At 38.3% G+C, this 26,549-nt stretch overlaps 2 protein-coding genes across 3 annotated transcripts in view; one reads left to right on the plus strand and one right to left on the minus strand.

The window, feature by feature from the left end:
- Window positions 1–567: 567 nt before the first annotated feature.
- LOC113542799 (uracil phosphoribosyltransferase homolog) lies at window positions 568–12,320 on the minus strand. Of its 2 annotated transcripts, XM_026940567.3 has the most exons (7): window positions 11,935–12,317; window positions 11,805–11,847; window positions 8,013–8,082; window positions 6,306–6,368; window positions 6,043–6,204; window positions 1,449–1,547; window positions 568–1,350 (listed from the first exon to the last, which is right to left on the minus strand). In XM_026940567.3, the coding sequence occupies exons 1-7, from the start codon at window positions 12,195–12,197 to the stop codon at window positions 1,244–1,246; spliced, it is 807 nt and encodes a 268-aa protein (XP_026796368.2). In that variant the 5' UTR covers window positions 12,198–12,317; the 3' UTR covers window positions 568–1,243. The 2 variants fall into 2 exon arrangements, with proteins under 2 accessions (XP_026796368.2, XP_026796369.2); XM_026940568.3 differs by lacking the exon at window positions 6,306–6,368 and having other exon boundaries at window positions 11,935–12,320.
- Window positions 12,321–12,766: 446 nt separating this feature from the next.
- Window positions 12,767–26,549, plus strand: part of abcb7 (ATP-binding cassette, sub-family B (MDR/TAP), member 7) — a 35,376-nt gene continuing 21,593 nt past the window's right edge. The window contains exons 1-2 of the mRNA XM_034305811.2: window positions 12,767–13,176; window positions 26,423–26,494. Of these exons, the coding sequence (XP_034161702.1) occupies window positions 13,021–13,176; window positions 26,423–26,494 (228 nt within the window). The 5' untranslated portion in view covers window positions 12,767–13,020. The remainder of the gene's footprint in view (window positions 13,177–26,422; window positions 26,495–26,549) is intronic.

Consider the following 26,549-nt stretch of genomic DNA (forward strand, 5'->3'; position numbering starts at 1 on the left):
TTTGGATTAAACCCATATTCATATATCCAGTTAAAATGACCAGGCAAGTAGGTTAATAATGATAAGAAAACAATGATAAATATAATACACTTTGATAATGCTGGGTTATGTAACAGCATAAAAAAATCAGGGAAACGTCACTGCAGATCGATACAAAGTTCTGCTCACTGATCACCTTTATCCTATGACCTTTATCCTGTTTCTATCCTGAAGGGATGGTGTCTTCTAGGATGACCCTGTTTCCATCCACAGGGCAAACTGGCTCATTAAATAGTTTGATGATTATTAAAATAATGTAAATGAAATATTATTGCAGGGATCGCCAAATGGTGGCCAGGTGACCGAACCTAGTACTTGAAAAATACTGTAGCTAATACTGTACTGAGTTGATAACGTAAAAAAATAGCAACTCGTTTCCTAAACATGAATCAGCTCAGTTCCTGTAACAGATCCTCTGCTGCTGCTTACCCAATCACATGCACTAATGTAAATTATTTATCTGAAGGCAGCTCATCAGGCCAGAGACTAGCTATTGGATGTTAATTCAGAAAAGGGCAAAGACAAAGATGAAGATGAAAACAATGTTTAAAGATGACTGGCCAGAGAAGTATACATTTATACATTTTCCAAATCAAATTCAAAACATGTGTCTCATTTGTTCATGGCACTAGCCAGTAGTGGTTAGGTCAAGTGCCAGTGTGGCAGTTGGTGTGCCGTATTGATAGCCATAAACAAATCATTCATGTTTAAGCATTAAAGAGTAACCGGACCTTCACAAACTGGGTTCAGAGATTTGTAGAATCGTTGCCAAGACTCACTGACGGCTCATTGTGGAACAACACTTTACTATAACACTTTCCTTTAATTTGTCACCTATTTGTATTTATGAGGTATACTAATGTATCTAAAGGGGAAAAATAGTAAAATAGTAAATAGCTAGCTAGCAATCACTGGCTCTTCTTCACTTTATTTAATCCAGTGGATAAAACCTCTGCCCATTAAAGCTTTAGGATAAACCCATTCACTACAAGTGAACGGTTAAACTTTGATAATGGTGGATTGTGATTTCCACTGCCGTAACTAAATTATAAAATCACGGACCCCCAGCTATGCTTCACAGACCCCACTTTGAGAAGCACTGCATTAAATAACCCTGGACTGCACTTCTAACAATTATAGCGCAAGCCAATTCCAAACTCTGAGGGAAACGGGAAGTAATCCTCAATGGGCTGTTCATGAAAAATCAGTCTGTCCCAAAGTATTTCTGTCCAAAGTGAGTTGGAGCTACAGAATGGACTTCAGTGGTCAGGATGGTGATTTCTGGAAACTCTTCAACTATGGAATTAACCCCTAAAATAACAAAATGAGGCAGAGTCAAAAATCCCTCATAAATAGCTGTTTGGTTTTTAAAAGCATTGTGTTTTTAAATGACGTTGATGCTATTTTACCATGAGGGGTGGAGAAAAGGCTCAGGAGAATGATGTGTGAAGGCTGGACGCCGTGATCGATCAGCACTCGGACTGCTTCGATGACGGCATTCCCACTACCTACAGGGCAAAATTATTGACACAGATTTGTTCGGTCGTGTTTCCGTTCATATCACATCAAAATGACATATTTGTATTTTGAAACTATAGAATTCTAAGGTTCCATCTAACAATTCAACATACAAGATATCAAGACTGATTGCTCCAGAATACCAAACTGCTTTTACAGAGGTAGTCACACTTCTTGATGATTAACTAATCTTGTGCATTTCATTAGTAACACCTGGCTGCTAATTTCTAATTACTCTAGGAAGGTAGGAAGGGTGTACTTATTTTTTCCCACCTAGTTTCTGAATGTTGATTGCTAATACACACTTAGCTAGCAAGCTTGCAGACTAACTATTTGTACTAGCTCCTGATTTACCTAATGTGATCTCTGCAGAAAGCCTAGACAAGTGTAAAGCGTAAATAAAAACATTTCTACATTTATATGAGTTACATTCTACGTTTTTGGTGAAATATATTTGGAAGTGGTGAAGTGGCTCAGTGATTAAGGCTTTGAGCTACTATCGGAAGGTCCTGAATTCAAAACCCAGTGCTGTCAAGTCACCACTGTTAGGGCCTTGAGCAAGACCCTTATCCCTCATCTGCTCAGCTGTAAGTCTCTTTGGTTAAAAGTTTCAGCCAACTGGGCATATGTTTCCAAAAGTAGAGGCTTAAGAAAAGCCTCCTGTGAAGCTCCTTATTAATGCAGGTTGAGAAGATTCCAAGAGTGCAAAGCTTCAAAAGGAACACTGTTAAGAATTTAACATATCATTTTTTTTTTAATTTGCTTAACACTTTTCTGGGTCGCTGCATAATTACAAGTTAACCCTCTACTTCTCAGCTTTATGACTTTATAACTTTTAAACTGCTTTTAAGTGGCTTTTGATAAAAGAACCTGCGCTAAATGTATAAATGTGAATCGAAATGAAAAACACAGTCCTGTCTAAACATTGTGTTTCTCTCTCCAGCACTGAGCCAGATTAATGTGATGACACCAACAGCAGGACAATGAGTACATGGTAAATATATGTTCCTAACATCCCAGGAAATGAATGATGAGCACTGATGAACACATTATTCACTGTGGCATTTGACTTTGAACAGCGCACAATGGTTAAGTGTATTAACGTCCGACATAAACCACCCATTACGCTGCTATTTCAAGGGCCCGTCCTCGTGCTATTCAGCACTTTGTGCCTAACTGGCAGGGCCTGTATAATTTCCTTGCGAGACCCATAATTATCATGGGTGGCTGAACAAGCTGGAAACGCAGAACGAGACGCAAAGGTCAGCTCAAACAAAGTGGCTAGGCTATGGTGCTCTGGGAATTTAACTGCGTTGTAGAAGGTGATGTAGAAATTGCAGGTGTGAGTATGCACATGATGGACAAAATATCTGTGGCAGCCTGGGAAAACCCATTGGATGTCACCATGGCTGTATTCTGGAAAATTTTGAGAAAACATAAAAATAGTTCACCAAAACAACCTGGAAATTTTATTATTTCTTTTATTACGCTGCTTTTCTAAGCTTCCCTGTAAAGATCATGTTGATTAAGGAGCCACAGTGGTAAAATCAGTCTGATGTGCCTAGATGTTGGACAGCTGTGTGCCATAGTGAAAGAGACATAAACCTAATTACCTAATTTGGTTTGTGATCAGATACTGGTGGTCAAAATGCCCACGATGCACCTGCTATGTCACATCATCACGATAGAGAAGAGTGCTTAAACACCTTGTACAAATGTTTAGATGACCTAATAAAAAGAAATTATTCAGCAGAATAGACTCACTGAGTTTACTCTGGTTATCCACAATAACACTGTTCGCCTGACCTGAGATCAGTGGAGTGAAGAGATAATGACGAGGTTGTGTTTAAATGCTGCCAATGATTTGCTACCTCAGGTGGTGAGATGGAGACTGATGTGGATGATGCTGATAATCAAAGTGATAACTCACTGTTAAATTTTCCATCCATCCATCCATTTTCTGTACCACTTATCCTATGTAGGATCACGGGGTAACCTGGAGCCTATACCAGGGGACTCGGGGCACAAGGCAGGGGACACCCTGGACGGGGTACAAGCCCAACACAGGGCACAATTGCACACACACTATGGACAATTTAGAGATGGCAATCTACAACCTATGTCTTTGGACTGGGGGAGGAAACTGGAGTACTCAGAGGAAACCCCCAAAGCATGAGAGAACATGCAAACTCCACACACACAGGACGGAGGCGGGAATCAAACCTCGAACCCCGGAGGTGTGAAGCAAACGTGCTACCCACTAAGCCACCATGCAGTAATGTTGTACAGTAATGTCCATAAGCAGATTAGGTTATACATGTAATCCACTTTTACATTTATTACATAATCCACATATGGAAAAACAACATTAGTGCATGGTGGCTTAGTGGTAAAGATGGGTGAGGCATCCAAATGCAATTTTCCTTTTTCACTTTTGGGGGTAACTGGACTTTAAAATTGCTAGAATGTTCAGGAAAATTGTGGTTTTCAAAACTATATACAGTAGAAAAAAGAGTTTTCCCAGTCTGCCATACATGATAATTATGGTCAGAGTAGTGAATAAGTTGGAGGCAATAGGTTAACAGCGTATTATGTATAATATTAGTTGCAGAGAGAATATCCCAGAAAACAAGTGAAGATTAGTTCTCAGTAGATCATCACTGGATAGACCAGGACTAGCTTTGCACTCCAACGCTGGTACTGTGCCTTCGCTGACCTGCCCTAGCTATTTCCTAGAGGGAATCTCTGCTACCTTTGGCTCAGTTGAAGTGTTAAAAGATGAGCTTTGGTAGCCTGGGGGATCGTTTCAACATGACTGTAGACTTCAGGAGCAGAAGCAGATCGCAGAAGGCACTGCGATCTGAAAGCTGAGCATTAAAATACTTCATATTTAAAGCGCCTAACAGTTATGCTCAAACTTTCTTCCTTTACTCTGCTAGCAAATTAGCAAGCTAGCTAGATTGCCAGCTCATATGACTCATATGGATGTAGTTTGAAGAGCATTAACACTAGTGAAACCATTTCATCTTCATTGTTCCTCCTACGAAGAGCAAGTGTGCTCTGCTCTACACTCTTCCCGCTCAAGTGCAGACCATGTGTACCATAAGTGACGCATACTTCTAAATTGTGAGGGGAAGTTGTCGAGAGCACTTGGGAAATGTACTACAATGCAGGTTAGGTTTCATCAGTGTTTCAGAAATATATACTCTGAATGAAATAACATAAGATGAAAAGCTCTTAACCTCCAATAATGTGAACTGTAGGATTTTCTTTAGATTTGTGGCCTAGTAAGCTGTGGAACAGCAAAGCCTAATTTTTTTCCCCCTTCTTCCCTGAGAACTTCCAAAATCCTGTTTAATGACATAACACCAAATAAATGTACACAATAAATGCTAATTAATTATCTAAATGTAACATCTATTCATATATATTTTAACTGTAGTTCAAATGTATTTATAATGTAACTGTACAACCAACCCAGTACATGAATTGTTTTTTTTTCTTCATTATACATTTTTCATAATATTTTCATTATTCAGAAATATGTATTTAAAATAGTAGTAGAAACTACACATTTAATATGTTAGGTTTCAGTAACAAGTTTGATAAATAACCAAAATCAGTGTTAGTAAGGTAATAATTAAAAAAATATTTCCTGTTCAAAATAACTTCCTAACATCTCTGATCTAACTCTTTGCTGAATCGGCTTAAAAGTAAAGTCAACCCTGAAACAAACTTATCACGTTTATATTGAAATATTTGATGTGTTTAGTCATTCTGGTGCTAATATTTATATCTGTGCTGTATCTTCATTATTCCCATAAGAAGTTAGCAAACAATTCAACAATCTCTAAAATAAGGGATAAGGGATTTTGTGAATTTCAATGTCATATTAATGGGAAATTCAACACAGAAGTCATGGACTCAAAGTTCCAGAATGCAATGCAGCTATACGAGTTTCGGCAGAGACTCAGCTCAGCTTATAAGTGATTAACGAGATGATGAGCGCGCTGGAGTTGATGGAGGTATTAGCATGAAAGTCAAAGCTTTGGATCCTGATCTGTTTGAACACAGTGTACAGATATGGTGTGAGAGATCTGGACAGACTAAAGGATTAAAGCTCTGCTGCATCACTCTCTATAGGTAGAGATGAAACAAAGGCTAAATCCATCTGGTGTCAGTCAGCATGTAGTCGAAAAGCATTGTGCGTAACGTAGGAACCCATTAACTGAAATTAAAACACCATGTTAATGAAAAACATTTAAACTAAAAAAAAAAAGTCAGAATTTAATGACAAATTAAATCTTGGATGCCATTGAAAATCATACTTTAAGTATAAACATCAATATGCAAGCCAATCAGGATAGAATTGGTACAGCTTTCTTTTTTACATTCAAACCCCATGGGGGGTACAAACTTTTGCAAACAACAGTATTGGATGTTTTTTTTTAGTCTACATTCGAAATGGATTCATTCAGCACTTACTCAGGATAGGATACATGAGCAGGATTTTGCGTCTGTAAATATCCGGAGGGAACTTTGCGTAGTATACTTTAGCTTTCAGCGTCTCCTCATCAGTCTGTATAAGAATCTTGCCGATGCGGATAGATCGGCAGCAGTCCCTCAAGCCTTGCTCCATCGCTTCACCTGGTTAGGGGCGACAGATACTACAGTGTCACGCTAAAATTCAAAAAACTGGTTTGTGTTTATATCAAGCTACAACTGTGGAAATGTGAAATGTGACAGACCACTTCTCATTATACTGACACCACAGTTGCCTCTCTTAAATCTGACACCTTCATACTTCTGTCCTGGAAATTAGAATGGAAACGAATTATTCATGAAAACTGACATAGCAATGTGTAGTTACGGCGGTCCGTAATCACGAAACACCTTAACAAACCAAAAACACGAGTAAATCAGAGAACATGACAATAAATCAAACATCAAACAGCAAATTTTGAAACACAAGAGAAAAACCACAAGAGCAGATTATAAACACAACAGCAACTAAAAAAACAACAGCAAATCCAAAATTACAACAGCAAACAAAAACACAACACCAAATAAAAAACACATGAACAAATTAAAAAAAAAAGCCCACACACACAACAGAAAAACCAAAAACACAACAGCAAAACCAAAATTACAGCAGCAAATGAAAAAAAAAAACACACAACAGGAAAACAAAACAAAAAAAACAACAGCAAATTAAAACACAAGAGCAAATAAAAAACAACAGCAAATAAAAACACGACAACAAATTAAAAAAGTCATGACAGCAAATAAAAAAACACAACAGCAAATGAAAAACACGTGAACAAATAATTAAACAAAACATAACAGCAAAACCAAAAACACAACAGGAAAACAACAACAACAACAAAAAAACAACAACAATAAATTAAAACACAAGAGCAAATAAAAAGACAACAGCAAAACCAAAAACACAACAGCAATACTAAACCACCACCACGACCACAACAACAACAACAACAACAAAAAAGCAAATATAAAAACAACAAATATAAAAACACAACAGCAACATCAGAAACACATCAACATGAACTCAAACTCGAGGGTAGCTCTTAACTGAGCATCAAATCCCTGCTGCTGATTGGCTACAGTGTGCGTCAATCTGAGAGACTGCGAAATTAAATTAACACACTGATGTTTTTATTTGTGCTTATTTACATACATTCAATCACACTGATATGACGTTATTTCAGATATGCTTTTTCATCAACTCTGCACTGCATTAAGGAAGCTTTTATATAAGGAAGTAACTTCATATCAGTGTTTTCGCTTGGCTGAGTAACTAACAGACTGAAAAAGTGTGAGTCATTTTCCTCGTGATAGTCATATGGTTTCCCGAATCAGCAACAAACAAGTGATTTTTACAAGCAAGTGACTTACTCTTTCCATTTTGAGTTCACGTTGATTTGTTTCTGAACCGACTGTTGTGTTTTTGGTTTTCCTACTGCATTTTTTTAAACTAACAGGGTTAACAGTGTTTGGCACTAACAGGGTTCCTGGAGGACTAGTGGTTAGGCCTCGGTGCTCTCGCTGCCGCAACCCGGGATCGATTCCCGGTCAGGGAACTGACCCCATCCACTGGGATTGCATATGACAGTGCACTCCCAGTGCCGGTCCCACGCCCGGATAAAAGTGGGGAGGGTCGCGTCAAATCAAATACGCGGACGAATGATCTGCTGCGGCGACCCTTAATGGGAGCAGCCGACAAAACAACAACAACAACATTTGTTTGGCACTAACGGGCCACTGTAGATGCTGATATTAACACAGGCAAAAAAAAAAAAGTTGGAATTATGGGATTCATCAGTGGAATGCAACAAGACTCAAGGTGTCCACTTAGCTCTATATACATTAATGAAGATCCTTTAATCCAACTGTGGAAAAGTGGCTCAGCTAGGAACTGAAATGAACGCACTCACCTGTAGGTGTTGTCACTGTGCACTCCGTATAAGGCAGCTGATTTAATCCTTCTTCAACTACAAGTCTAATCTATGAACAGATCAAGAGTGTGTCTTAATGCATTGGCAGCGTACACCACCAGCTCTCTTAAGCACTGAGCACTTAAATCACTGAGTTATTTCAAGTAAACCCTTGTGCAAATGAAAATGACTATGCTTTAACGTGACAGCACTTCATTTATGTAATGAATGCTTCGAGAACATTGTTTCAGTTAATAGTTTTTTCCTTCCTATTTTCTACATTTCAGTACGCTTTGAAAAACTATACTTTATGTTGGTTCTGGTTCAAGTGGTATTGGTGAAATACTTGAGAAAAATATTTATGAACTGCTTACTTTATGATAACACTGCTTCCACAAAGTGTGCACGTGAGGAGTATGTATTATATATGTGAAGACTCTCGATATATTACTTTTTCATTAGCAGTATATTTAGAGTACTATGTTAAAGCTATACTTATATTTTTATACTTGATATATGCAAAATTAAATGTGTGTCCTGGTAATGGATAGTATATATTTATGTTCTTAGCTTGAAAAAAATTTGCTTTTGCTTAATTGGTGTTGACAGATGGACGTTATTGAATTTTATACCACAGCACTGTCGAATTCTCTAAACTGACTGGTCAGAAGGTGTTGATTAAGGTTCTTTATTAGCAGCTCTGAAAATAGTTTTGGCTGTAAGGCAAATCACATGTTTTTATTAACACACTCGTTCTAATGCATGATTGTTTCTATAGTAACAGCTCATTCACAGGACGAACAATATATATAGCCTAAGGCTATTAATGAACGAATGAAAAAAAGGTCATTTAAGAAAGAAAAATGTAGAGTTGCTGATGTAGTGAAGGCTTCTGTAAAGAAATCTCCAGTAGGTGTCAGTGCTTTTTAAAAGTCAGTAAGTTTCCATGACTTCGCGATTTCTCTGTAATATGAAAAGCGGGCGAGGGAATGAGTGTTTATAGCTGCTATAAGGTACGTGAATGTAATGACTTACATGTAACCACAGTCATCAGAAAAGAAAGTACTCCCTCCTTCAATTCTATGTTTTTAGTTATCAGCGCTGAAATAACAATTGTGTAGTCCTCACCAACTTCTAAGCAAAGAAATAGCCTCAGGTGACAACAACAACAACAGCAACAACAAAAAACAACAGATTTCAATATGCAGTCATTTTTTTCCCAATAAGTAAACCAACATTCAGGAACCAGGTTGGAAAAAATAAGTACACCCTATAATTCAGTAACATGTAGAACCACCTTTAGCAACAACTTGAAGGAAATGTTTTTGTAGGAGTCTCTTACATCATTTTGGAGAAATTTTGGCCCACTCTTCTTTACAACATTGCTTCCATTCATTGATGTTTGAGGGCATTAGTTCATGCACAGCTCTCTTAAGATCCCACTACAGCATCTCAGTGTGGTTGAGGTCTGGACTTTGACTTGGCCATGCCAGCACCTTGATTTTTTTCTTCTTCAGCCATTCAGATGTCGATTTGCAAGTGTGCTTGCAATCACTGTCTTGTTCCATGACCCAATTTCTACCCAGCTTAAGCTGCTGGACAGATGGTTGCATTTTTGTCACAAGAATATTTTGGTATAAAGTGGAGTTCATTGTTGTCGCAAGTTTCCCAGGTCCTGTGGCTGCAAAACAAACCCAAAACATCGCCCCCACCACCACCATGCTTGACAGTCAGTATGACGTGTTTGTGGTCATATGCTGCGTTTGGTTGTCGCCAAACATGGTGCTGTGCATGATGACCAAACATCTCCACCTTGGTCTCATCAGTCCAAAGGATATTGTTCCAGAACTTTTGTGGTTTGTTCAGATGCAATTTTGCAAACCTAAGTCATGCTCCATATTCATTTTGGAGAGAAGGGGCTTTTTCTTAGCCACCCTTCCATGAAAGCCGTATTTGTTCAGTCTCTTTCTGATTGTACTCTCATGAACATTAACATTTAATGTGCTTGCAGAGGTCTGCAGGTCACACAACGTAGCTCATGTTTTTTTTCTTTATACCTCTGAGCATTAAACGGTCTGACCTTGGACCGAATTTCCTATCTGCAACTGTCTTGAAGACTCTCCATTTGTAAACAATCCTTCTCACTGTAGAAGGGTGAATTTCAAATTGTTTGGAGATGGCCTTATAACCCTTCCCAGACTGATGAGCAGCAACAATTGTTTCTCTGAAATCATGGCTGATGTCCTTTCTTCTTGGCATGATATAGAAACACATCTGAGTGCTCCAGAACACCAAACTGCCAAAGGTTTTGCTTTTATAGATGTAGTCACACTTCTTGATGATTAGCTAATCTTGTGCATTTCATTAGTAACACCTGGCTGCTAATTACTCTCTTAAAGATTGTGTAAGTAGGAAGGGTGTACTTATTTTTTCCCACTGGTTTCTGAATGTTGGTTTACTTTTTGGGGAAAAAAAATACTACACACTGAAATACGTTGTGTTTTTTGTTGTCATCTGAGGTTATCTGTTTGTTTATAGAAGTTGGTGAGGACCACACAATTGTTACTTAGACCCTGATAAGTAAAAACACATAATTGAAGTAGAGTGTACTTTCTTTTTCCCATGACTGTATATACAGTTAAAAGGCATGAAATGTCATTCAGTAATAAATAAAGAATTCAATGATGACAATTTTTCCAAAGATACACTTGGAAAATGCTAATTTTGTATTTCAATTGTATTACATACTTAAAATTACATAATTATAGCATACAGTATATTTGGCCTGTATTTAACCTGTATTACAAGAGCATATGAAGCATTTTACAAAAATACTGAAATATAATTTGGTAATTATATATTTGTAATATAAAATATATCATAATTAGTGTATACTGTATACAACATATAAAAATTTTACAATGTCATTTTATACTGCAATTGTAATTATAATTAAAATATATATTATAATTACAATTAAAGTATAAAATGAAATTATAATATTTTCATATATCGTATACATATATAACATGTATATTGTTTAATATGTGTGTGTGTGTGTGTGTGTGTGTGTTATTAAGCTGTTTTAAACACAGAAATCTGCTTGAAATGTATCATAATGATGGCAGTGATATTCAGTACTGTGCAAAAGTCTTATGCATGCTATATTTTTTTTAAATCCTAATTTTATCTTAGATGTTTATTTTATGACCTCTGTATTATAGATCAGGAAAAACAGAAAGATGTAAGTTACATATTACATACCAGACCACTTTTCAGACAAAAAACCACAATGAAGTCTGTCGGGTTTTGCACACAATAAAAGAAGCAAGTGTGACAGTCAGAGTTTCTAACAGAACTGTGGCAGATTCTCCAAGATGCTCAATATAACCTACCAGCCAATTATTGCACAAAGTGTCCACAAAGTGAAATTACTGATGATTTTGTATAACACAACATTCTTGTCAGACCAAATATTGACTCTGTGTAGCTTATGACTGTTTACTGTTCTTTATAGTGGTTTTTGTAGGATCATTTCATTATTTTTGAAGGCATCTTTGCTTTTTCAGCATTTCTTTACATGTGCTTAAGACATTCGCACAGTACTGTGTGCATGTATATGTAGGATCTGTAAACTGTGAACTCCACAGTTGTTTGTGTGGTGAATGTGCACACATAAGCATGTAATTATTTTAGCACTAACTTAAGTGCTTAAGTGAACTTCACTGGGGATCAATCACTGTAGTAGATTGTATTGGTCAGATTTTGTACATGATTGACTCTGAGTCTTACCAGTCTGTCAGCACAGAACACAAAGTCCCCTCTACTTGTGGTTCTACGGGGAACACATTCAAATGTTAGAGCAATACACGTGTACACTAACTTCAGGGCATGCATGATTCAGGACACGATTAAAGCTCACTTGTCCCTGATTATGGTCTGTAGTTCACGGATTTGGTCAGTGAGGGGTAAAAGCTTCAGCTGGATCGGGGGGTCGCTGTTTACTGCGGCTTCACTCTGTTTCTCCACCGACTCACTGTCAGAACCATCGCCATTGGCAAAACGCACCTGCTTCACTGTGCTCTGCTCACACTTACTGCCACGTGCAACCTGTTGATTATGGCAAGGCATGCTATTACACGTAACTACGTCTAATTCTAAAGTGCCTATGAAACAACTGCTCATAAAATCCTACAACACGTCAACTTAGAACTGAAATGGACTAAGAGACAACGTGTCTTCTCACACAGGGGCAGCACGTGACCGCGCAATCTGCCCTACGACTTGTGTTTTGGTCAAAACGAAACGTCACATCCGTTAGGTGGTTGATTCGGGGCGTCAAAGTTGCGTATATTTGTGCAGACGATTTCTAAAATTGTAATTCTCAGAAAGAAGCGCCTCATGACTCCAGCTTTCATCGAGATATAGTTATCTCTGCATGTAAAACAATTCTATTACACAAATCTTACTCTGACTGAAAAGGTATTCTTTCAGTAAACGTGTATTGTCGCAGGTTATGCGCAGAAGAGTGTGAAGGTTGAGTTGCTTAAACGCACCGTTCATTTTAGCGCGGTATTATATTTATTATTATTTACGTTAAAATCGATTAAACAAGGTTGTGCAAAACGAACATTCTATTCTAAAAAAAATTTTACTCAGTAATTAATTAGAAAGTGTGCATTTGAACTTTTCTAGTATCTAAAACAGACGAGCCGTAGCTTTTCCTTTCAAGCGCTTGGTGATTACCGTAAAACCCCGTATATACACGCACTCGGGTTTATATTACACTCGGTTTCATTTCGAGGTTCTTAGAACTGGGAGTTAACCGAAACCTGAGAAGACGACTTTAGAATACAGTTTTTGGTACTTTGACATGAATTGTAATTCCTAATTTCTTAGCGTAACCCCACAGGTTTCTTAATAATACACCACCTGAGGCAAGTGGTATGCCTTGGTTGCAAACTTTGCAGTGACTTCCGCGTGATCACGTGACTACACTCTCGCCATCATGGCGCCGCTCTTGGTCCCGGTATGGTGCGGGTTCCACATTCAGAGACGAAACTTAGCTCTTCTCCTTCAGAGGTCCAGCTCTTATCACGTCTGGAGCTATAATAGTAAAAGCGGCGCCGGGGAATCCAAAAGGAGACAGAGGAGCGCGTATGAGGTACGCTGTAAATAAAGTGTTACACGCGTCAGAGTTTTATCTCAACCTACAGGAGCTAACAGCTAACTAGCTAAGTAACAACAAGGACGGGCGAGCTAGCTGGGCTAACATAGCCTCTTAGCTGTGCTTGAGAAATAAAGTGCGTTAACTAATGGTAATGTTTTTTGAATAAGCAGTAGGTTGTTGTTTGGGATTTATATACATAAATAAAAATACGTTTATGTTATAAAGTGACATTTAGTGTTTAGTTGAAAAAGTAAAGTTATGAATATTTATGGGTGGGTGAAGCGTTAATATGAAGGTTTCACCACATTTCTAAACATTCTTTTTTTTAACTACTGTAAGTTTCATGTAGTTTAGATGTTTGTGGTTTGTGAGTTCACTGAATCTTGGCCATGTGGGAACTGTGCATCAGGTGAGCACTGGTTCCTCATGGCTGGGCGATATGATGATGTAATATCGATATCGCGATAAATGACGTCACAACACGTTTTTTTGAGAATCATGATTATATATATATATATATATATATATATATATATATATATATATATATACACACACACAGTACTGTGCAAAAGTCTTAGGCACCCTATTTTTTTTTTTAGTACAAACTTTGTTATAGATTTTTATTTCATGACTTCTACATTACTGATTCAGTACAAAAACTTTTTCGATTTCCAAACATTCGTTTTCCAGCACAAAATTACATAAGAAACACTTTTCAGACAAAAATCATAATGAAGGCTGCTGGGTTTTGCTGCAAAAATAAGAAGCAAGTGTGACAGTCAAAGTCTCCAGAAGAACTGTGGCTGCTTCTGCAAGATGCTCAGTAACACTTACAGCTCATTTCCGTATAAAACTGAACACACTGTACCTGAGACTACTATTTTTTTTTTAAAGCAACAGGCTGACACACCGAATATTGACTTTGTTTCATTTATTAAAGTTTACTGCTCTTTATAGTATTTTTTAAATGTAGAAACATTTAGTTTCATTATTTTTGAAGGCTTCTTTGCTCTACAGCATTTCTTTGCATGTGCCTAAGACTTTTGCACAGTACTGTATATTTTTTTTGTCATATTGCCCTAACCTACAGAAAACCTATCTTAATCGAGAAATCGAGTCTTTTGTGTAATTCTGAAATGGACAGATTGTCTACTGATGTCTTCCCCTCAGCACGGTACCCCAAATTGCTCCCTACATCTCTACTACTTACACGTGTGTATTAAAATCATAATTTATACCCTGAATGACTCCATAACGGACATATATAATATGTATATACACACACACACACTATATATACTATATATATATATATATATATATATATATATATATATATATATATATATATATATATAAAATGTCCATTATGGAGTCATTCAGGGTTCAGCGCTTCTGGCAGAATGATCTGCTCGACAGTTTTTATCAGAGGAAAGTAACTAATCCATGGTTTAAAAAAAGTCACTAGTAGTCACCGGATGGTGTGTTTTTTTTTTTTTATTTGCATGCTCATTGAATCAGCAAGATCATTTCAATCAAAAAACAAAAAAAACAGGAAGCAAATTCTGAAGACACATAGTGCAGAGTAGAATACAGTAGAGTTTTATCAGAATAGAAAATAATAGATTATAACCTATTTCTTAGAAAGAAGCCATCTTTGGTCATGGGACCATAAACTAGCTGTTTATGTATTTACACAATGCTATAATTTCTGTCAAGTGCACATACAAAGTGAAGCTCTGGTAGTGAGTGAGTGGGGAAATAGACATGAAGGAACCAGCTACAGGTGGAATAACTTGCTTTTATTACTTGTAAATACAGCCAAGAAGAGATTTGGGTAACAGCGACAGTCAGTGATTAGTTGTTGGGAAACGGTGGTGGTCAGTGATTGGTCGTGGGTAACGGTGATGTTCAATGGTTAGTCGTTGGGTAACGGTGGTGGTCAATGATTGGTCGTTGGGAAACAGTGGTGGTTAGTGGTTAGTCGTTGGGTAACGGTGGTGGTCAGTGATTGGTTGTTGGGTAACGGTGGTTGTCAGTGGTTAGTCGTTGGGTAACGGTGGTGGTCAGTGGTCAGTCGTTGGGTAACGGTGGTGGTCAGTGATTGGTTGTTGGGTAACGGTGGTTGTCAGGGGTTAGTCATTGGGAAACGGTGGTAGTCAGTGGTTATGCACCCGACCTAATAGGGCTGAGCGATATCTAAAAATAGGCATTTGGCAAAGTGAAACAATCTTCGGATTAACAGACGCGAACACGGATGATAATAGGTTGGTTTGTAAGAAAGGCACTACATCAGTCATTTGGCAGTATTTTGGTTTAAAACCAAATGAAAGTAAGGAACTGGAGGATCCAACCCAAGCTGTTTGTAGGCTTAGCAAAAAAAGAAAAACAAACCCTGAGACTCTCAAGCATCAGATCTCCACTCCTATATCCAAGTACACCATCCTAGAGAATCTATGTCTCTCAGACCTAGCTTTGTAGCCGCCTTGGGGCATGGACAGAGCGCTAGTTTAGTGCAGCATTTGCCAGCGACAAAAAAGACAGCCAGCTGTGGTGACAGTGCACACTCGCAGTGAAGAACTATATTCTCCTAATTTTACAACCACTCCGATCTCTCTGAATATATAAGCTGCATGGATAATGCTTGGAATCTTTCTCAGACCGTATGTTGTGGTGTGAGCTATTTTTCTATATCAACACACAACATGCTCCATGCAAAAACGCTGCTCCGTTCATGCAGCATGGGTGATTATCTCCTGTCAGACAATGTCATCGAGTCACGTGTCAATCATCGCCAATATCCGATTGCACCGCCATATCACCCAAGCCTACTACCTAGTACACTGTATGTCATAGAGGGAGTCTTTCAGGATTCAGCCCTAGTGTCGGACTGACTGCCTGAATAAATCGATAATCAGGAATCAGAGCTTTAGTTTCTCTAAAACTCTCATTTACAAAACTAAACAATGTATAAAACACACAGTAATTAATAGTAATTGGTAATAATTTGAATAAAGTTCATCAACTAAATAAAAATCAGTTTTATTGCCATTTTGCTAATTGAGTGTGTGGGTCTGGCACGTAGTTTATAAAGTGATGTTTGATTGTTCCACCCACTACAGTTTAGTGACATGACAGATTCCGAATAAATAACTAAGCAAAAATATTTTAATGTGTTGTAGATAAATACGTTCTGCAGAATCTGTTTTGAGCAAAGCTGATAATTTATTACAGAAGTACACAACAATACAGGTTACACCTACACTGCTATCAGCATTGCTATTGCTTCTGACTAATCCCACACAATGCTGAGCTTTCCACCGCTGTGCGTGCGCACATCAGAAAATCTACACGATATGCACAATCTGCAAATAGGAAAGTGAAAGGACTGGGGTATGTCAGCTTCCGAAATATCGTATTTCTTTATTTTAATTAGATTTCTTTCTCTCTCTTTTTTTAAAATCAACTTAACCTTTTTCAATACTTTTATTATTTGCTAGTAGGCAAGTGCAGATTCCATGTTTTCCTCACATTTTTAATCAAATCTCACAATGGTATGAAAAAAAGATGAAAGGTTCATGTGTTGTTTCAGGTTTCGAGTTTTTGCGAGTGAAGCTTTCACCTAGCATGGTCATGATATTAAAAATGCAAAAGGTGGATCAACATTCTCATGCATAAATTGTGCTGTTGCTATGATGTTTTCCTTATTATGACCCTTTCTGTCCAGTAGAACCTGGATGAGTCAGGGTTTGAGGAAAAGTCATTACTGATCAACAGTTACTTTCATGGCAAATAGTATAGAAAAGAGTGTGGAAAAGTGTGGAAAAGAGATGGTTTAAATCTGTCCTGAGGTTAAGTCTTGCTTTTCCTTGCTCTCGTTCTGTGAAAGTAGGGTGCAAGTATTTAAGCTGTTAATATACACTCACCATCCACTTTATTAGGAACATCTGTACACCTGTACATTCATGCAGTTATCTAATCAGCCAATCATGTGGCAGCAGCACAATTCAGAAAATCATCCAGATGCAGGTCAAGAGCTTCAGTTAATGTTCACATCTGACATCAGAATGAAGAAAAAGTGTAATCTCTGTGAATTTGATCATGGCATGGATGTTGGTACCAGATGGGCTGGTTTGAGTATTTCATAACCTGCTGATCTCTTGAGGTACAGAATGGTGCGAAGAACAAAAAACATCCTGTAAGTGAAGTTCTGCAGGCTGAAACACCTCGTTGATGACAGGGATCAGAGGAGAATGACCAGACTGGTTTAAGCTAACAGGAAGTTTACAGTAACTCAAATAAGCACTCTGTACAACCGTGGTGAGCAGAAAAGCATCTCAGAATGCACAACACATCAAACCCTGAGGTGGATGAGCTACAACAGCAGAAGAGTACACTGGGTTCTACTCCTATCAGACAAGAACAGGAATCTGAGGCTATCATGGGCACAGACTCACCGAAACTGGGTAGTTGAAGATTAGAAAAAAAATCACCTGGTCTTTTTCCAGTCTTCGGTTGTCCAGTCTGGGTGAGTCTGTGCTCATGATGGACTCAGATTCTTGTTCTTGTCTGATAGGAGTGGAACCTGATGTGGTCTTCTGCTGTTGTAGCGCATCCACCTCAAGGTTTGATGTGTTGTGCATTCTGAGATGCTTTTCTGCTTACCACAGTTGCAAAGAGTGCTTATTTGTGTTACCGTAGACTTCCTGTTAGCTCGAACCAGTCTGGTCATTCTCCTCTGATCCCTCTCATCAACGAGGTGTTTCAGCCTGCAGAACTCCACTCACAGGATGTTTTTTGTTTTTCACACCATTCTGTGTAAACTCTAGAGACTGTTGTGTGTGAAATTCCCAGGAGATTAGCAGTTTCTGAAACACTCAAACCAGCCCTTCTGGTACCAACATCCATGCCACAATCAAGGTCACAGAGATCACACTTTTTCTTCATTCTGATGTTTAATGTCAACATTACCTGAAGCTCTTGACCTGTATCTGCATGATTTTTGCATTGTGCTGCTGCCACATGATTGGCTGATTAATAAAGTGTATGCTATAGCAGTACAGATGATGGCATATTTAATATGTAATACTAACATACTAATAATAACCTTATTTGGTGCAGTGCTTTGGTCGGAATATTCTGCAAGATTTTAAAAACAGGAAATCCTGACTTTTAAAGAACAAACACAGCAGGGGAAGATCAGAGTAATTCTACAGTTATTGACAACAAAGAGGGATCAACCGAGAGGTGACTTCTTGATTATAGCAAAAATGAAAGTGTCTCAGTATTACATTAGTCGCCGCTCTGTAGTGCCACTTTAGCACGACCTGCCTTCACGTAGGGGATGTGGAGCATTGTGGCATTGTCACATGAAGGCAGCTGTCAGAGCAAATGTTTGTCATATTTTGTGACTTGTGCCAAGCTAAGATAAGGCTGCAAACGCATTCCCTCCCTCCGCGAATGAGATTAGGTAGCCACGACACTCGCCAGCGCTTAGCGAGTAATGACTGGGTATGTGTCTGCAGATTATCAGCACTCAGGCTTGCACAGAAGCCTAACACTGTCACTTTTACAGCACTCAAGGAACTCAAGTGGCTTTCCAATACTGTTTTAACAGACGCTCATTGATTGGTCCTTGACATTTCCTCTGGATGGAGTCCTAATCAGGGCCGCTCCCGATTCTTTATTAGCCCAAGCGAGGTTTGGAAGGTGAACCGTTGCAGGACAGAGGGATCGATGTGGATTCCTTTCAAAACAAGACTGTAGATGAAGATATGTTATCAATGTACACTATATGGCCAAAAGTTTGTGGACGTCTGACCATCACACCCATATATGTTCTTCCTTAAACTGTTCCCACGAAGTTGGAAGGACACAATTGTATAGAATGTCTTTGTGTGCCGTAGCATTACAGTTTCCCTTCACTGGAACTAAAGCCGGTTTTACACTATGCGATTCCAGCAGATTATTACAATTATTACTTGTCACACTCTGTGAGATGATCCCAATAAGAATTCCGTAACAGACTGTGTGATAACGTGTTCTTCTTCTCAAATTAAGCAATGAAGATAGTTACTAGGTTTTGCCATACTGGGTGCGTTGCAACGCAAGACATGTTTGGAAAGCATAAAAATAGTTTCACGTTGCCATAATAGTAAATAAACTCTATGGACAGAGCATTTGCATGCTAATTAGCTAGATACACACCTGGAAGCTGTAATTCTTCCTAAATATCTTTCCATGTCACGTCTCTTTTTGTCCTGTCATGATATAACTGTGATGAGGTTATAGACACCTTCTGTCTGCTGTGGCAAATTCAACAAACTGCTCTTCTTTTAAATGCCATGTGTTTGTTTATGGTTTGCCATTGAATTTTGTGTAATTATATGCCTCCTCCTATGGGCGGATTTTAGACGAGTGTCCTAGCAGTGCTCGTGCTGAGATTTTCAGCACAATTTCTTGACCCTGCAGAACTTTGTCTTTGGTCGCAGGTACACTGAATCGGCCACCGGTGAGCGAGTATGTCATATGCATTCCAGACCACTGATCTCAACTCCTGACCAAAGATTATCTTTTATGATGTGCGATTGTGCCTGCGACAGCAAAAATCAACTCGAATATCATACCGTGTCAAGCCATCTTAAGAGGCCCAAACCTGTTCCAGCATGACAGTGCCCCTGTGCATGGTTTGCCAAAGTAGGTGTAGGAGAACTCGAGTGGTCTGCACAGAGCCCTGACTTCAACCCCACTGAACACCTTTCAGATGAACTGGAACACAGACTGCACCCCAGACCTCCTCACCCACCATCAGTGCCTGATCTCACTAATGCTCTTGTGGGTGAATTGGCAAATCCCCACAGCCACACTTCAAAATCTTTCGGAAAGCCTTCCCAGAAGAGTGGAAGTTATTATAACAGCAAAGGGGGACTAAAAGTGGAAGGCGATGTTCAAAAAGCACATATGGCCGTGATGATATACAATATGTAGCCAAAGGTTTATCAGGACATCAGTGCTATGTTGAAAATGTTTAAAAAAAAAAAAATGGGATTGGGATTTTCCTAATAGCATCTTAATCGTTGTTAATTGAATATCTTAGAAGAATAGCTGTGTTTGTGATTTATAATGCTTTGTACAAGCACTCGGTGAACCACTTAGAATTTTAAATATACCTGCTTGAATGTTTTTGTGTTTTCTGATTTTGAAACTATCTAAAATCAAGGATTTTACTATCAGTTGTGTATTTAAAGCTCAGATAATGAGTAAGTGCTAGCTCAGCAGTTACGGATCTGTGCTAGTGGCTGGAAAGTTCAAATTCCAGGACTTTCAGAGACCTTTGGTTGAGCCCTTTATCAAGCTGTTTATCATTAATTTGAATTTCAGTGACTTGTGAGTGAGGTAGTATTCAATTAAAGTACAGAACCGAGCATTAATGGTCTTCTGAACTCCGTGCTTGAAATAGATTCTACTAATTGAAGTCATTTTGGATAAACACGTCCACCAAATGAACTCCTTGTTCTTCTTACTTCTGCTGCTCCCGTTAGGGGTCTCCACAGCAGATCATTGGTCTACATATTTGATTTGGCACAGTTTTTACGCCGGATGCCCTTCTTGACGCGACCCTCGCCAGTCTTATCCAGGCTTGGGACCGGCACTGGAAGTGCACTGTCTTGTGCAACCCCAGTGGCTGAGGTCGGTTCCCTGGCTGGGAATCGATCCCGGGCCGCAGTGATGAGAGCGCTGAGGCCTAACCCCTAGTCCTCCAGGGACCACATCCACCAAACGAACGTTAATTTATAATTGTAAATAACGTTTTCACATTTAAGAGAAATGGTAACCCAAAGTAAGGGGGTTGTAGGATCAGAATCTAAAGCACGTACAATAGTGTTGGTGCACTGGCATGTGTGTAAAAATGTTCTTTAACTAGTGTGGTCTCTAATTAACCTTTTGTCAGTGATTCTTGTTTCTAGGTGAGAGTCTAATTATGCTAAAAATATAGGTCGCATAGGCACAAGTTTGTCCTTTCAGAGTGTGCGAGTGTAGAGAACACAGATACCTACAATTGAATGCAGTCTGATCCTTTAAAGCAGATTTGATGAACTGTTTAAGTTAACAGAATATTTTCAGATCATGACTTACCTTTTAACACTGTTTCTGATTCCTGTATGCTTGTATGTTGTAGTGATAGGATTCAGTTTTCATGGATTTATGAAGGTTTTTTTTTTTTTTTTTTTTTTTTTTTTTACAGAATTCACACATTACGAAATAAGCCAGTGTGTTAGGCTACGTTACACAACCTCAGAGTTGATTTTCCTGTTGAACTTTTTTTTTTTTTTCTTCAAATCAGTTCACAGTTACACTATAACACTACAAACAGTTAATTCCTCACTTACATTCACTGTCTTTTCTTCAAGTCCTATCTGGATGGGATTAAATTTACATGGGGTCCTTGGGAAATTTCCTATTTTATAAGTGCTCCTCTGTGATTTTATTTCTGTCCGGTTTGGCCGTGCCTGTGTTTTTTTTAAAATTACAGGCAGAGTTACCTACTGGTTTTCTCCAAACTCAGCAGTCGTCTGATAATTTTAGTCGCATCCGGATACACGTCCATGATTTTCGATGCAGATGTTTTGACTTCTGCTACCTGTATATTTAGTCTTGTAGTGCGAGCATCAATGACCTTCCCCCAGATATTAAATTTCCCAAAATACGAAATGAAAAATTGATGCTTTTCATATACTTCGTGTTTATTTGTTTTATAGTATCTTTTAAGTTGTTGAACCTTGGTTCGCCCCAAACGCCAGTGTCTCTTCCCTACTCCTGTGCCTCTTTGACCACTTGGATGCCATGTTGTCAACGATGCATAATCATGTGACCATGTAGAAAATCCAACCCGCTAGAAACTTGCTTCTCCTGTGGTCATTTTATTGCTGTCCAGATGTGAGAGTTTTATTACTGAGGAGAAGTGTAAAAAAATGTATTACAGACGTCCCACTGATAAACGAATCCAGTTCAAATAAGGCTTTAGACTTTCCCACACAAGATGTACTGTAAAAAATATACAGTACGTAAATCTTGATCATAACTTTTTAATGATTATACTTTTGTTGAAGAACAACACTTAAAAAAAATTTGTTTATTGTTCGGGTAAATTAAATAATGCAGAGTATTGCTTTCATGCCTCATGCCAAAATTTCTCTTATCTTGTGAACAGAAGTTTACAGAGAGTCAGCTTGGTTATTAAAAGTTTGTCAGTTTTATTATATTTATTATTTATTATTATTACATTATATTTATAATAGGACACTGGCTCATTCATGCAATTATACGTAGAGCACAACGTGGTCTTCTGCTATTCTAACCCATCTAGCCTGTCGGCACATTATGTGTTCTGTGATGCATTTCTGTTCACCACGGTTGTAAAGAGTAGTTTTCCTATCACATTTTCCCCCGTTCTGTTTGATGTGAACATTAACCGAAGCCTTTTATCTGTATTTTCGTGATTTTGTGCATTGCGCTGCTGCCACATGATTGGCTGATTGGATAATTGCAAGAAAGTGCAGGGGTATAGATATAGATGTTCCTATTACAGTGGCTGGTGAGTGTAAAAACTTCAGTTTTATGGCTGTTAGTGCCTTTTTCCTGTGTGGTCCTTGTGTGCTTAAGTGTGACCTTTTACACAGCACATTGCTTGAGTTAATGGTGGATGGTGTACTGGTAGAAACGAGGCGTCTTGTACAGTCCACTGAAACAATTGTATTTCTTTGGCTGGGTGCATTAAGGGTCACTGGTGGGCTGTTTTTACATGAATAAAACATCACTAAACTAAAACTAGTATCTTTTCCACCCACCCAAAGAGTGAGGCTTTTCGATATCAAATCATGTATGTGTACAGCGGTGCTTGAAAGTTTGTGAACCGTTTAGAATTTTGTATATTTCTGCATCAATATGACCAAAAACATCAAGTCCTAAAAGTAGATAAAGAGAACCCAATTAAACAAATGAGACAAAAATATTATACTTGGTCATTTATTTATTGAGGAAAGTGATCCAATATTACATATCTGTATATTTCACGTCTGTGAGTGGCAACAGTATGTGAACCTTTGCTTTTTCTGGTGTGAACCCCCCCTAAACTAAACGTTTCCAGTAACTGTTGGTCAGTCCTGCACGTCAGCGTGGAGGAATTTTAGCCCATTCCTCAGTACTGAACGGCTTCAACTCTGGGATATTGTTGGGTTTTCTCACATGAACTGCTTGCTTCAGGTCCTTCCACAACTTTTCAATTGGATTAAGGTCAGGACTTTGACTTGGCCATTCCAAAACATTAACTTTATTCTTCTTTAATCATTCTTTGGCAGAACGACTTGTGTGCTTAGGATCATTATATATTGCTGCATGACCCACTTTCTCTTAAGATTCAGTTCACGGACAGATGCTCTGACGTTTTCCTTTAGAAATCTCTAATATAATTCAGAATTCATTGTTCCATCAATGATAGCAAGTTGTCCTGGCCCAGATGCAGCAAAACAGGCCTAAACCATGATACTACCACCACCATGTTTCACAGATAGGATAAGGTTCTTATCCTGGAATGCCGTGTTTTCCTTTCTCCAAACATAATGCTTCTCATTTAAACCAAAAAGTTCTGTTTTGGTCTCAGAACATTTTTGAATAGCCTTCTGGCTTGTCCAAGTGATTTTTAGCAAACTGCAGATGGGCAGCAATGTTGTTTTTGGTGAGCAGTGGCTTTCTGCTTGCAACCCTGCCATGCACACCGTTGTTGTTCAGTGTTGTCCTGATGTTGAACGCATGAACATTAACATTAGCCAATGTGAGAGAGGCCTCTATTTGCTTAGAAGTTACCGTGGGTTCCTTTGTGACCTTGCGGGCTATTACACGCCTTGCTCTCGCAGTGATCTTTGTTGGTCGACTCCTCCTGCGGAGGGTAACAATGGTCTTGAATTTCCTCCATTTGTGCACAATCTGTCTGACTGTGGATTGGTGGAGTCGAAACTCTTTAGAGATAGTTGAGTAACCACTTTACACAAAAGTGCTTTGGGCGCTCACTCACACCTGATCATCCCATTGACTGAAAACACCTCACTCTAATTTCAGCTTCAATTTAACTGCTAATCCTTGAGGTTCACATACTTTTGCCACTCAGAGATATGTAATCTTGGATCATTTTCCTCAATAAATAAATGGCCAAGTATAATACTTTTGCCTCTTTTGTTTAATTGTCTACTTTTGTAACTCTTTTATCCAGATATATAGAAAATTCTAAAGGGTTCACAAACTTTCATGCACCACTGTATATACTAGTATTGTACTAGTACACTTGTACAGGCCCCTGATACAATTGTATTTCTTTCTTTGTCCTAGTGCATTATGGGTCACTGGGGTCGACCTGAATCTCTTATTCTTGTGAAAATGATTCTCTCGAAGACAAGATGAGACAAGGATAGAGGCACGCAAATAAGCTACATGTTTTTTTGTTTTGTTTTTTTAAGGTCTTTCAAGTGTAAGAACATGGGTCAACTGGTGTTTTGGTAAAACCACTTCAGAGCCATTTAAGACGCAACTTTTTATTTTTTGGACCTCACTTGGGTCATGTGTGGACTAGGCAGCATTGTCCACCAGCGATCCATCAATAACCTCTGAGAAGAGTAGCAAAGAGCTCAGCTAGCACATTATTTATCAGCCGAGGCTTCATTTAGTAGCTCTTGCTCACAAGCAGACTAATGTCTTTACTGTTCCATTCTGTGTTTGTCACGTTTTTTTTTTTTTTTTTTTTTTTTTTAAAACAGATTTTCCATCTTAGTATTTTTAATCAGGCCTCAGGTGGCTCTTCATGTTAAGTAGTAAAAGACTGCCATTCATGCACACACCATTAAGTGCATTTTTGGTAACATCTCAATGATCTGAGGACTTTAATGCCCAGTTTCAATCATTGACCACTCATTTGGTTTTCAATTTGCATATGGGTTTGTGCCTCAGTATGAATTCATAACAACATTAGGGCTTAATAACAAATTTAGAGAACTCAGGATACTGACAGATTTGATTAATCAGAGGTTCATAGTTTTTTTGTAGGTTATTGCTGTCATTTCAGTGTGTCTGTACTGAACTAAGGAATTAATTAGAGTAGGTTCTACATTTGTCTGGGATCTGTATGTAAAGGTGTGCACCTTGATAAAAGTCCCATTGCGTTATTAATAAGATGATATTTTAAAACCATTTAAAATATGATATGAAAGCGATACAAGCGAGTAGACGTGAGCGTGTGTTGTGTTAGGGTATTTATAAATAACCTTTTCACAGACTCTCTTTGAATTCTTTTGGCATTGGAAGTGTGAATGTATAATGAATATTCATAATATAAAAAAAAAAAAGTTATAGATGTTAAGTAGTAGTTTTGAAAATATTTCTTGTTATACCTTAGTGAATGGTTTTATTTTTCCTTCGGTGGCTTTACTGGGCTTCCATACTGTGAAGCCAGACTGCAGAAAAGCGATATCCATATCCACAAAAAAAAAAAAAAAAGGAAAATTGTGCCTCAGAAGCTTCTTAAGGAAGCATTATTGAGACTTTGGGGATTATTTATTTATTTATTTATTTATTTATTTATTTTTGCATCGAGTGATGAGGGTTAGAAAACAGACAGTGATGAAGGAAAAGCTTTGGCTTGGAGATTTGCATCGGTGTCATGACTTATTAGGTGTGCCTTAACACGCCTCATAGGTGTATGCTTCCTCCCAAATTTTATGTAAACTGGCAAAATATAATAAAAAAGAGAATGCAAATGAAGAGAGCACGGCATAAAGATGTAATCAAAAGCCACCACACACACACACACACACACACACACACACACACACACACACACACACACATGCACACACTGGAACACGCTGATTCCTTTGTTATCATTTATTACATATCAGCCTTTTTTTTGCACGTATTCTTTATTAATGCTCTGACTGTTTCACTAGACAATAAAAATTTTGTATAGAAATTTGGAAATTGATGTTCAGCTTGTCTTCTGCACAGAATTTCTGCTTTTATGTTTGCTGTTGCCCTCAAGTGGCTTTTGTTGCTTGCCCGGCCCGCATTATTAAAAAAAAAAAAAAGCAAAAATGGAACAATAAATACTCCTCTCCTGCTTTATGTGCTTTTCTTGTTTTTGGTATAGTTCTTCATTTAGTCAGTGCCTCTTTGTTTTCTTTGATCGTTACAGGGTCTCAATCTGTCATCAACATGGACGTCCAGTCGAGGAGATACCAATCGACAAATGCTGGAAGCCATAAAAGTACATTTAATGACCTTCCTTGTATCAAGTGTTCTTATAAATGCAATCATCTCTG

Source organism: Pangasianodon hypophthalmus, chromosome 7 (genome assembly GCF_027358585.1).
Source record: "Pangasianodon hypophthalmus isolate fPanHyp1 chromosome 7, fPanHyp1.pri, whole genome shotgun sequence".
NCBI lineage: Eukaryota > Metazoa > Chordata > Actinopteri > Siluriformes > Pangasiidae > Pangasianodon > Pangasianodon hypophthalmus.